General features: G+C 38.4%; 1 protein-coding gene across 2 annotated transcripts in view; it reads right to left on the minus strand.

The window, feature by feature from the left end:
- LOC106871775 (N-alpha-acetyltransferase 50) overlaps positions 1-12,752 on the minus strand; it is a 31,121-nt gene extending 18,369 nt beyond the window's left edge. For both annotated transcript variants that reach the window (XM_014918417.3, XM_014918416.3), the window contains exon 1: positions 12,641-12,752. In XM_014918417.3, coding sequence (XP_014773903.1) covers positions 12,641-12,648 — 8 coding nt within the window. In that variant the 5' untranslated portion in view covers positions 12,649-12,752. The remainder of the gene's footprint in view (positions 1-12,640) is intronic.
- Between the last annotated feature and the right edge of the window lie 886 nt (positions 12,753-13,638).

Consider the following 13,638-nt stretch of genomic DNA (forward strand, 5'->3'; position numbering starts at 1 on the left):
CACACTCATGTATACATATATGTATATATGAAGGCTTCTTTACCAGTGTAATCCAAGCACTGCAACACTGATAAAAGAAGTGTGAGGACCACAAGGGAGACTATGTTGAAAAATAAACCTCATTTGGTTATATTCCATGAGAGTATTTTGGTGAGTATATGCTTGTATATACCTATGTATATGCACAGGCATATCATCATCATTTAACGTCCACTTTCCATGCTACCATAGGTTGGACAATTTGACTAGGGACTGGCAAACCAGATGGCTACACCAGACTCCAATCTGATCTGGCAGAGTTTCTACAGCTGGATGCCCTTCCTAACGCCAACCACACCGAGATTGTAGTGGGTGCTTTTTACATGCCACCAGCACAAGAGCCAGTCCAGCAGTACTGGCAACGGCCACGTTCAAATGGTGTTTTTTTACATGCCATCTGCACAGGAGTTAGTCCAATGTTTTGTTCACATGCCACCAGCACAAGTGCCAGTAAGGCGAAGCTAGAAACGATCGCGCTGCTCTGGCAGTGAGTATATACATATATAGACATACACAAACACACAGGCACAGTATATATTTATATATAAATACACATATATACAGATGCATATAATATACATACACATACAGGCACATGCATATATTTATTTATATACACATATACAGACGCATATAAATACATACACACACACACACACACATACTTGAAGTCTTCAGCAACATTCAATTTAGAACTGCTGAAACAAACAGTTCAATATCACTTGATTGATTGAAAGATATGTATTCCGTTTTCTTGATATTTATGTGCAGTCCAATTTTAGCAGCTGATCTTCCCTGCTGAGCAACTGTTGTGCTTAATCTATTTCATCTGTGAAGTCCAGGTCTGTGATGATTACTGCTGGTATTGAACAAATTACATTAGCAAGACTGTTGTAGTGTTCTGCATTATGTGAACCTTCAACTGGGGCATAGCAAGGTTTCCACCTAAGTTTGCGGCCAAAATTCTGTTACTGACACACGATGCTGCTGAGTGCTATTTTAGTATTGATATCAAGGAGGATTCCTACACCACCACATGCAATACTGCTCTCATTTTGCCATACTGATGTGATTTTTTTCCAATTGGGTGCACTCTTTCTCATCTTTTTGCACTATTTTGTGATCAACTACTGCTAGGATGTTCATGCAATTTCCGGATAACTCGGAAAATTTGAGCCTTTTATGCTCCAACTGTATGGTGCATACATTTCTAGTACCTATGTTTAAAGTTCTTTTGGCTTTCATTAATTGACCAGGTTTAACATGTTGATCTTTGCTGTCAGCCACATCTCTTCCATCAGAGTGTGATGATGCAGCGTCATAAGTACCAGATAAACCCTGGCATGCATTGACAACAGGTTGTAGATTAGGGGGCTTGCACCCTAGTGCAATTAGTAAATCTTATCATTTTGGCCTAAATAATGACAGGGGTCGTATACTGTAGATTGCATTTCTTCATTAGTGGAGACAGGATCTCCTTTGGTGAGTGTTATGGCAAGAATCATGACACCCTGTGAGAATGGACTAGCTGTACTTGTATAAGTAGCAGCGTATTAGACTGAGAGCGAGAGATGAGAAATCGCAAGAAGTCGAAAAGGGTCATTCGCGAGTTCGTGGATCACAAGAAACTGTTGAGAAGTTATAGTCCATTGAGAGTTGTTTTGGATTGGTTACAGTTGTTGGCAGAATATTTGGGAAAACATCAAGTGGAGATGGTTGGTGTCTACCCTGTTCCGTGGTACTATATATCTCACTGTATTAGTGTAAAACACTAAGGTGACGTATACAGAAACCACATTATAAAAGTGGCGATGAGTGATTTGAAGCTTACATTGGTCATTGATGATTTTTATGATACAAGAAATTCATTAATTATGGAAGACTTATTAGCTGACATATTACAGTTGCAAAAGCAACAGCAGTTGCACCAACAACTATAACACAATCAGTTGCAGGAATTGATGTTGAAGTCGGGAAACACTACAAGTTTGTTTTTGCCAGACAGTGTAGTGAGTGTTATAACTTAATTTAGTTATAACTCAGAAGATATGAAGAAATCTTCAAGGAAGAATGCAAGTGTTGGACAGACGATGAAAAAGTGAGACTTCTGTCACTGAAACTAGGTCCTTCAGAACATGAAAAATACTGCAATTCTATCTTGCCTAAAAAAACAAGTGAATTTCAGGAAACGAATTGCTATCCAAAATGTTCAGCGATAAGAGTTCCCTGTCTAACACTCACTAGGAATGTTTGAACTTAGTAAAAGAAGGGATGAAGATTTTGTCAGTTATGCCGGAATCGTAAATAAAATGTGCAAAAAATTTTAACTGAAGGAATTATCTCTGGACATGTTCAAATGTTTCATCCTTGTGCAAGGGTTGACAGCAAACAAAAATGCAGAAATACGTGCATGGATTCTTACAAAACTAAAAGAGGAGTGCCAAAATTTAACCCTGCAGGCAGTAGCAGAGGAATGCCAAAGAATTATCAACCTGCGACAGGATGGAAAGATAATAAAAAAAAAATTGTCAAATACAGGCATGTCATCATCATCATTGTTTAACGTCTACTTTCCATGCTAGCATGGGTTGGACGCTTTGACTGAGGACTGGTGAACCAGATGGCTGCACCAGGCTCCAATCTGATCTGGCAGAGTTTCTACAGCCGGATGCCCTTCCTAATGCCAACCACTCTGAGAGTGTAGTGGGTGTTTTTACATGCCACCGGTACGAGGGCCAGTCAGGCAGTACTGGCAACGACCACACTCAAGTGGTGTTTTTTACGCGCCACCTGCATAGGAGCCAGTCCAGCGGCACTGGCAACGATCTCGCACGAATGTTTTTTCATGTGCCAGTAAGGTGACGCTGTCAACTGGGAATAAATAAAGAAAAAAGTATGTTACGACCTAATCCATGCTATGGGTACGGAGGTCTGCATTTTAAGAAAGACTGTCCATTTAAAATTCGGAAATGTTTTAGTTGTCAAAAAATAGGACATAAAAAAGCTCGCACTGCAAAGCGAAGCAAAAAAAGGTCCAAAAAAAAAAAAAAAAATCTAAAAAGGTGTGCTCAACAGATAGTTGTGACGACACCCCAAAAAGGAAGAGTGTATGTAAAAATAAATGACGCGAACATGAAACTACAACTAGATACAGGTAGCAACATTACAATTATTGATATTAACATGTGGAATTGGGAAACCTACATTAAAGAAAACATTGAAAAGTGCATGAGGTGTCGCAGGTGAAAGATTACACTTCTTAGGCAAAATGGTAAGTGACATTTCATTTCATGGTAAAACCTGTAAAGCAAAAGTGTTTGCGTTAAAAGATGCAACAAACTTGTTCGGTACTGACTGGATTGAGTTGTTTGATTTATGGGACCTCCCCATAAATCTGTTCTGTAAAAACATGATTGCTCCTCCAGTAAGAATAAGGCATCAGATGAATTGAAGACAAAATTAAAAAATGCTTTCCCTGAAGTGTTGTTGGATAAATTAGATTTGTGCATTAAGACCAACACACGTTTCCAAATTAAGGAAAACGCAATACCAGTGTTCAAACCAAAAAGAATGGTACCTTTTGCTGTGATAAAACATGTTGATGAAGAATTAGACAAGTGGTTCTTAACCTTAATGGAGGTACTGAACCCTGAAAGCTTCATCAGTACATTCACCGAACCCTTTGTAATTGGAAAAATAAAATCTGATTTCTTTAAAACACAGGTATATATTTTATTATTGCGCAAAATGAACTATGCATCAGTTGCACCCCAAATCACTGTGTTCAAAGAACAAACCCAACAAAACATGAATTTCACACAAAAGCATAACTCAATGAATATTTACTGCAAATAAATGTGACTTTTGCTGTTGCCTTTCAGGCACAAGTTCAGAAATGCATGGCTTCACCATGGCAAATGCCACTCTCATATAATTTTCGCAACAAACTCTGTTCCTTTTCTTAGTTTTTATGTCTACCATCCTCGAAAAGGGTTGCTCACAAAGATATGCTGTAACAAACGGTGTATCTCAAGGACTTTCTTAGCAATAAGAGGGTATGGTACAATTTGGTGACACCAAAACATTGAGAATTTTGTTGTTCTGAAGAGTTGCTGTTGAAACCAGCTCTACTGAAGTTCAATGATTTCATCGAGGTATTCATCGTTGCAGCTCCTTGAAGATGCAGTGCTTCATAGCAGTATTTTGCACGTAGTTCACATATTCAACTACAATTTTTAATACTTCTGCCAGTTTTGGAGGCAAGATTTGTGTTATCAATACATGCCTTGCAGAACACAGTGCGTAACAATGATGTGTGGTGCATTGGATTTCACCAGCACTCCCAAACCAGAGTGTCATCCCAGCATGGCTGGAGCTCCATCCAAACTGCAGAAACCATATTCCACAAAAGCCTATTGTCTCTGAAGAAGTCATCCACAAGTTTCTTCACACCTGCTGCATTGGTTGTTGTTGTTGTTGTACGAGACATACAAAATAAAATGTCGGTGGTCTCATCGAGTTGGAGGTTGAATTTTGCTGTGCTTGAAACCAAATCTGCAACTACTTGAGCCAAGACGCCATCGCTCATGTTGTATAGTCTGCTGCTGATAGTGTTATTTGAAAGAGAAATTTGGGATAACTTATCTTCAGCAACTTTTCCCAGCATGATATTCATCATCTTCAACACAGCTGGTTCTATGAGTGTTTCATCAATGGTGTGTGATTTGTCCTGCTTTACGATCAGGTATGCAATTTCATATGATGCTGTGTGGATCGATTTGTTGATGGGTACAAAGCCAAGAACAAGCAGAGTAGCCTTTTCATTGAATCTGGCTCTCTTCACCTTGAATTCAGCAAGCATGGTGTTCTTGTATTTCCCATCTCCATGCAGCTTTAGGAAGTGTTCCCTTAGTTTTTCCAGTGCTAGACTAGAATTGCTCAATTTGGCATTGCAAATCATGCATTGAGGATGCTGACTCCCATCACATTCCTTTATACATGTCATGTGAATCCATATTGTGCATATGCATCCAACCACTTTATTTTTTAGATGGACACAGTATGAAGGGTTTGAAAAATTAAAAGAAAATCGCAAATGACATACAATCACAACACCCACAAGTCAACTACTGAGTGCACCAAGTTCCCTGCAGCACATATCAAAGTCAAGCGATGATGGCCAAGCAGAGCATGACATCATGAATAATACAAGTGGACTGAACGGAACAGGGACACACACATAAGCCTGGGCCAATTTTTTGCTTTGTTCAAAATGTTAAAAAAATTTTTTTATTTATTTATAAATTAATATTTTAAAATTAAATTTTATATTGTTATCATAATCTATCTTTTAATAAACTAGTTTATCATGGAAATTTATTTTGTGTAACAAATTCTTACTAAGCAACTAAATATTTGTAATCTAACACAGTGAAGAAAAATTGTGTTGCCAAATTGTTGGCAGCTGATTTTTTGATGGCCAACAAAAATGGTCCAACATTGCTAGCGTGAACCGTGCTATATTGTATCTTGACCCCTGCCGAACCCCTGAGACTGATTTAACAAACCCCAGGGGTTCAATCGAATCCAGGTTAAGAGTCACTAAATTAGACAGATTAGAGGAAACTGAAGTCACCCAAAAAGTGGAATATGCAAAATGGGCAGCTCTAACAGTGTGCATTAAAAGAATAACAAAATCAGGGTGTGTGCTGATTTTCCCACTGAATGAATATCTGAAAACGTGTCACTATTCTGCTACCTAGTCCAGAAGATATTTTTGTGAAGTTAAATGGGGGCAAGATATTTTCAAAACTGGATCTCTCCAATGCATACCTACAAATTAGAGTAGATGAGGAATGTTCAAAATACCTAACAGTGAATACACATAAACGACACACCTGCAATTTTTCAACAGGTTATGGATGCAATATTAGCGGACAGTGAATTCGCAATTCCATACTTGGATGATATATTAATTAAAGAGAATCTCGAGATCAGCATGTTGAGCATGTAAAATCTGTTTTTGAAAAAAATAATAGATTACAGTTTCACATTGAGTGAGGAAAAATGTAAATTTTTCTTACCTAAAATTATTTAGGACAAATTATTGACAAGAACGGACAACAACAACCAGATCCGTTGATGGTAAACTCAATTAAAAATATGCCTCTTCCGCCTAATATAATAACCTTACAAGCTTTTCTAGGTCTAACAAATTATTATCAAAATTATATGTCAAATATGCATGAATTGAGAGCTCTACTAAATAATTTGTTAAAAAGGATGTGAAGTGGAATTGGTCAAATAATTGTCAAAAGATGTTACACAATATCAAAAAAATATTAATAATGGATTTGTTGCTGGCTTATTTCAATCCAGCAGTGGAGATTGTTATAGCTTCTGATGCTTCTGAATAGGGCATAGGAGTAGTAATGCTGCACAAATATAAAGATGGTAATATGAAGGTGATGGTTCATGCCGCATGTTCTCTGATAGCAGCAGAGTAAAACTATAGTCAAATAGAGAAAGAAGCTATAGCAATCATTTTTGCAATAAAGAAATTTCACAGATCTTTGCATGGTGGAAGTTTTTGGCTACAAACTAATCACCGACCATTATCATAAATTTTTGGGTCAAAGAAAGGAATTCCTACCCATACTGCAAATAGGTTACAACACTGGGGTACGATATTGTTGAATTATGACTTCAAGATGAAGTATATACCATCCAGGAAGTTAGGCCATGTGGATTGTTTATCAATGCTAATTCCAAAAACTACGAAACTATTTGAAGATACTGTGACTGCCATGTTGCGAGCAGAAAATGAAATACAAAAACATTTTGTTTAACCTCATTCTGGAGCTGCCAATGACTGTTCAAGATATAAAATTAAAATTGGAGAATGACAAATTCATTGCAAAGATGAAAGAAATGTTGATGGTAAAAGAAAATAAAAATATATACGAACCATTTTTCTCTGTGTGATAATGTGTGCACAAAAAGTTGTAGTGCCAGCCGTACTATGAAAGCATGTATTAAGTGAATTTCATACGGGACACCCAGGGATTTCAAGCATGAAATCAGTAATGAGGAGTTACGTGTATTGACCTACTATGGATTGGGATATTGAACAATTGGTGAAATCCTGCTGAGTTTGTACTCTTGCAGCAAGGTCACCACTGGTGAGATTCCAATCATGGCCTAAGATAGACAGTCCACGGTCCAGGCTACATACAGATTTTGCTGGACCATAAACGGTTTCTATTGCTGATCCACCTAGGTTCAACCTCTTTTGGCATTGGATCATAGTAGACAGCTATACCAAGTGGCCAGAGATATGTAAATGCAGTCAACCAACCTCAAAGGTAACAATAAGGTTCCTTCATGAACTTTTTGCGCAATACAGTGTTGCAGACACCATAGTATTGATCAATCACCTCTCTACTCTGCCATACCACCAGAGATCAAATAGGCAAGCAGAAAGGTTTGTAGATACATTTAATCAAGCACTAAAAAAAATCAGGAAATGAACTAGGCAATGATGCAGCACTAACTCGATTCTTAAGGGTTCACCTAACCTGAACACCTGTTCAGACAAGTCTCCAGCAGAGCTAATGTTTGCTTGGGAGATGAAATCAATTTTTGATAAACTGTTACCTACAACAAAAAAACTTATAGGGAAAACCCAAGAAACACAACAAAGTATTTTAATGTGGGAGATAAAGTTATTTCAAAATATATAAGAATGGAAGACAAGGTTGGGAGGACGGCGCAGTATGATGTACATAATAAAAGGTCAAATAGGAGAGCACAATGACATCTGAACCAGTTGAAGACTAGACATACCAAAGAAAGAAGAAATACTGATGGATGTCATGGCTTGTTCGATGTTCCAACGCCAAAAGAGGTTGAACCTAGGGGATCAGCAATAGAAAACATAAACAAACAGAACAACTAGAAATAGTCCCTGAGCGAAAGAAGTATTAAAACTTGAGGAAATTAAAATTTCAAAAAAGGGAGAGGTGGTGATGAAAAAAAAAAAAAAAAAAGAAAAATAAACAAGTTGCACTTCTGACAGAAGTCAAATCTCAAAATGGGAGATGTTATGGCGAGAATCATGACACCCCCTGTGAGAATGGACTAGCCGAACTCGTATAAGTAACAGCATCCTTGATTGAGAGAAAGAGACGTGAAATTGCAGAAAGTCGAAAGGTGTAGTTTGTGAGTTCATGGAGTCACAGGAAATTGTTATAGTTCGTTGAGAGTTGTTTTGGATTGGTTACAGTTGTTGGCAGAGTATCTAGGAAAACAAGTGGAGACAGTTGGTGGCTACTCTGTTCCGGGGTACTATATATGACTGTATTAGTGCACAGCACTAAGGTGACATATACAGAAACCACGTTATATGAGGCAGAAATTGCATGGATCCAACAAATTGGCTTGCTGAAGCTTACTTCTATTGCATACCAACTTCCTGCATTCCAAGGATGGGATTTTTTTATCACTGAGGTTTACTCCACTAAGTATGTTTCGTCCAGGACTGTTTATTTTTATATTCACAGCTAACCATCATATCTGAAGGCTTTCCCCTACCTGCCACTTAGGGACCCAGTGGATGGAAGTTTTCTCTCCATGTATACATATATGTATACACACACACATACATTTGGCTCTTTACGCCGTGACAGAGTCTAAGCAGTGGAGAATGTCTTAAGTACTCAAATTTCTTCCTGCAGCTGCTCTCATGGCTGATCCTTCCTATGTTTGATGAGCAAGTTCTGCTGCAAAATCTGCAAGCAAAGAAGTTGTGTTGTCTTTCCTTTTTTTGGCATTTTGCTTTGAGGGCCAGAATGTTTTTCTTCCTCAAGCTGTTTGGCTCCTTTGCTCATTGAGGTCTTCCATGTTGTTCTGTCCTCAGCTAACTTTTCCCAAGTCTTTGCATCAATGTGGCACTTGGTGAGGCTGCCCTTACATTTCTCCTAAAATCTTAGCTTTGGTCATTATCTGGATCTACTACTCTGAGCCAAATCATTGTATAACAACTGTTTGGGAATTCTGTTGCATCCATTTTCTTCACATGTCCAAGCCATCTTTGGAACAGAATAGCTATCATGCTCAGAAGTGCTGCCTGTTGCAAGAGTTCTGTGTTGGTTCCTTTGTCTTGCCAGGTGATGCCAAGAATCTTGTACAGGCATCTCTGATGAAAGACATTGAGTCTCTTCTCTTGTCCTGTGTATAGTGTACAGTCTGTGATCCACAGAGGAGGGTGCTCAGTATGTATGCTCTATAAACCCTTATTTTGGTTTTTACTGTGAGCATCTTGTTGTCCCATGCTCTTCTGCTAAGTCTATCAAAGGTTGTAGTAGCTTTTCCTATTCTGACATTCACTGGAATGTCAGGATAGGAAAAGCTACTACCTCTAAGGAGGTTGTTGAAGTAATTGTAGATCTAAGATAGCAGAATTTCTTTACAACCTCAAAAGGCTTGTGGTCCAGCATGGTTTTGCCTTGAGTTGTGCCATCTTGTGTCATGACAGTCTTTTTGATGCTAATTAGAAGAGAAAATGCTCTGCAGGCTTGTGAAAAGTGCTCCTTCATTATCTGTAAAGCTGACGCACTGTGAGCAACCAGTGTTGCGTCATCTGCAAAGAAGAGGACTCCTTGGCTTTTGCTCCAAGGTGTGCAAGATTGGAAAGGAACCCATCAGTTCTCCAGTGAAGGTAGATATCTGCAGGAGATTCCTTGAAGGTAAACTGCAACAGTACGGCAAAGAAGATACTGAAAAAAGTTGATGCCAAAGCACAACCCTGTTTAACTGCGCTTTTGACCTCAAAGCTGTCTGATGTAGAACCATCGAAATAAACTGTGGCTTTCATATCTTCACGGAAGGACATGATGAGTTGGTGGCTATCTAATCTTGTGAAGTACCATGTACAATCCTGATCTACAGACTGTATCAAATGCCTTAGGTCTACAAATGTCACATGTAGGAGTTGACTTTCTTTGTGACACTTTTCTTGGAGTTGTCAAAGAGGAAATATGTCCATTGTTGAGCATTCTGATCTGAAGCAGCACCACTGATTTTCTGGAAGAACTCTAACTTCTGTAGGTGCCTTTCCTATAATACACAGTAATGAAACACCTCTGTAGTTGTTGCAATTTCCCTTGTCCTTATACAAGGTCATTATATTGGCATCTCTCATGTCTTGTGGGACCTCACCAAGCTTCCAACAGAGAATCAAGAGATTGAACATATGAAGGAGAACGGTGTCCTTGTTCTCTTTCAGTATTTCTGCTGGTATATTGTCATTGCTGGGAGACTTTCCATTAGTAAGCTTATTAATGGCTTTCACCAGTTCCTCCTGGGTGGACTCTTTGTCAAGTTCTATCATTTATGAAAGTTGGGGAATTATTTCCTGCAGGATTTCATCCACTGATTGGTCTTGTGAGTAGAGGCATGAGTAATGTTCAATCCATTTCTCCATCCGCTGGTGTTTATCTGTGATTTGCTCCCTTGATAAGGATTTTAGCAGTGCTACTTTGTTGATCTGTTGGTGCAAAAGCAATTAGGATCTTCCCATACATCCTTATTTCACCAGTTTCAGAAGCCCTCTAAATGTCAGCAAAAAGATTTGTGTTGGTAGTTTTATGCCTCCATTTGAAGTGTGGACTTTGTAGCTTGTAGTTTAGCTACTACAAAGCACAATGTGATGGGGTCTTGTCATATGCCAGTAGTGCAGCTCGTTTTCCTTAATCAGTGGCATCAGTGTTGATGCATTGGCCTCAGTCCAGTCTGTCCAAGATACTTTGGTTGCACCAAACACTTGTGAGACTGAATCATATATATATGAATATATAACCAGTGAAAGAAATATATTCATCTCATAACTCCTGACTTTGTTTATATTCTATATGCTCCTAATGAAATAATCATTACACCCCTATGATTAGGTTTACTATGCTGTTTGTAGCCTGGTCCACTAAAGGAGCTTTTTTGTGAGTACCACTGGATCAGATAAATCCATATATTGTGCATTAAACATATAAAGATACACATTCACAATCATCATCATTGCTTAATGTCCATCCTCCATGGACGGTTGACAGGAGCTGGTCAGGTAGAAAACTACCCCAGGCTGTTGTGTCTGTTTTGGCAGGGTCTTTTGGCTGGATGCCCTTCCTAAGACCAACCATTCTGCAGAATGGACTCAGTGCTTTTTATGTGGCACTAGCACAGGCGAGGTTAGTTTGGGTATGATTTTTACAGCTGGATGCCCTTCCAAATGCCAACTATTTCACAGTGTGAACTGGATGCTTTTTACATGGCACCAGCACTGGCTGGGTCGCCAAGTTCCAAAACAAGGAATTTTGAGAGGGGCATTTGAGGAGAGGAACTTGTGTCCGAGGATGAAAGGTTAGAATGTGACAGAGACAGAAACAGGTCTCTTGCTGTAACAGAGGGGTATTGGAGGAGGCGATCTAGTATTATATGATGAAAGATTAGATTGTGACAGAGAAATAGAGGAGCAGAAATAGATGTCTTGCTATAGAGGATGTACATGGTTACTATGAAAGAGATGAAAAAGGGAGAGAGAGGAAGAAAGAGAGAAAAAATGTTTGCTGATGTAAAGGTGATACCTAGTCAGAGAAAAAACAAGAGGAGAGAGAGTGATCAAGAACGAGGGTAGAAATAGGTGTGCTGCTGTAGAGGAGATACATAGCCATCCAGCCAGAGGGAAAAGCAAAGGAAAGAGAGAGAGTAGGAAACAGCAAAAGTGTAGGAGAGAGACGGTAAAGTGCCAGGGTATGCTCACAAGTAACAAGGATCAGAGCATAGATGTGATGGAAGAGAGAAGTACGAAGGTCGTAATATACGTGGTCAGGTATTGCCAAGAATGTGCAAGTAGAGAGTGGGGATTGCGGTGGCTGGTGAACACGCAGTCCTTCAGGTCGAAGACTAAAACTGGTCCGAAAACAAATGTTTGGATTTGGCCATTTCAGTTTTAGCATACTTGATGACGGGATTTATTTTTAATTCACGTTCGTCGTATTTTAGCTAATAAACAAATTATATCCAAAGTTTTTTTTAGATTTTTTTTTTTTTAGCGAAGAATACGAAGGCATTGTGTGAAATGCCAGCTGTTTCACTCCTTTTAATACTTTCGTTAAAACTATTGTTGCATCTGTCTACGACACGGTCCCGTCTTATTTCATTTATACTATTTCTATTATGGGGAAAAAAGAATAGACTATCGCATTTCACTTTCTATATTTACCCAGAGGAGGTTATGTTATTCCCAGTTAAATAAAAGAAAATCATTATGCGTTGTCAGGCATAGTTTTATGTCCCAATCGGAACTGCATGATCTTTGTCATGTAAATCATGCTAGCACTCTTAGACACTAGAAAAAGTTATGAATCGTTACAAGACATCGTTTCTCATAAATATAAAAATAAAATAATCCAACCGAAAAACACATGGGAAAAAAAGGGAATACTTCAAACATACAGGGCAGGTGAATTCTGGAGAAGTTAAACATTTTAAGACTTAAATAAAATATATCAAAAGAATATAAGATAAATGAAACAGAACTATATCCAACCTTGTCATGACTGGGGCCTTGGTAGGTATGTTTTAAAAAGTAAAGTTGAAATTTCGCTCGAAAGACACGACTAAAAAGATTTTGCACACATTCCCGCCTCGTTTCCGGATATAACAGGAAGTTGATATGCGCATGACTTCTGGGGATTTCGGTCGCCCTCAACAAGCTGCATGTAACTAACACGATCTTTTACTATACAACACTCACTCTCTCTTTCTTTTGTCGCAAGGCCAGTAAGTTAGGAGGAGGGAGTAAATTAACAGGCGGAGGTAAAGATCATGGACCGCACCTCCTTTGGGATTTTTTTTTGTTTTGTTTTTACAGGAACACACTATATCGAGGGCGGAGATTCCGAATCTGCAAAAAAAAAAAAAAATCTGCATTTCAAAATTTAAATTCCCCCTCCCCCCAATTTCTTATATTTTCACTTGAAAAAAAATTTTTTTCGCAAAATACGGAGATTATAATTCTGAAAAAAAAAAATTTTGTAAAATTTTAATTTTTCAAAAAAAAAAAAATAGATAGATAAATAAAAACCCGCCTCCCCTCCGCCCTATGACAAGAAGTGAAATTAAAGTTTTCTCTCTCCTAATGTTTCATGAGGAACATAACCCAACATGTGGTTGAGGGTTTTTTGGAATTAAGAGAGATATGTAAAAATTAGATTTTTTTGCACATACACACACAACAAAATGACAACAATTTCTTTTTTCTTTTTTTGGTACTTCGTATTTAGAAAGTTGATCCTCGGTTTGGCTGTTGTTTCTAGCTTGTCAGATTTCCGGTTGGTGCGTGTTTAAAAATTGAAGATTTTGAAAACCCCCAAAACACGTTTTCATTCTTTACCCCACTGGCAAAGAAAAAAAAAGGGGGATTGCACTTTCTGTCATAGGGTGGAGGGGAGGGTGTTTATTTTTTCTTTTTGAAAAATTGAAATGGCAAAACTTCCCCCCATCCCCACCCCAAATTTTTTTTTCGACACAATCCTCCCCACCTTT

This window comes from Octopus bimaculoides, chromosome 20, assembly GCF_046866305.1.
Source record: "Octopus bimaculoides isolate indiv1 chromosome 20, ASM4686630v1, whole genome shotgun sequence".
NCBI lineage: Eukaryota > Metazoa > Mollusca > Cephalopoda > Octopoda > Octopodidae > Octopus > Octopus bimaculoides.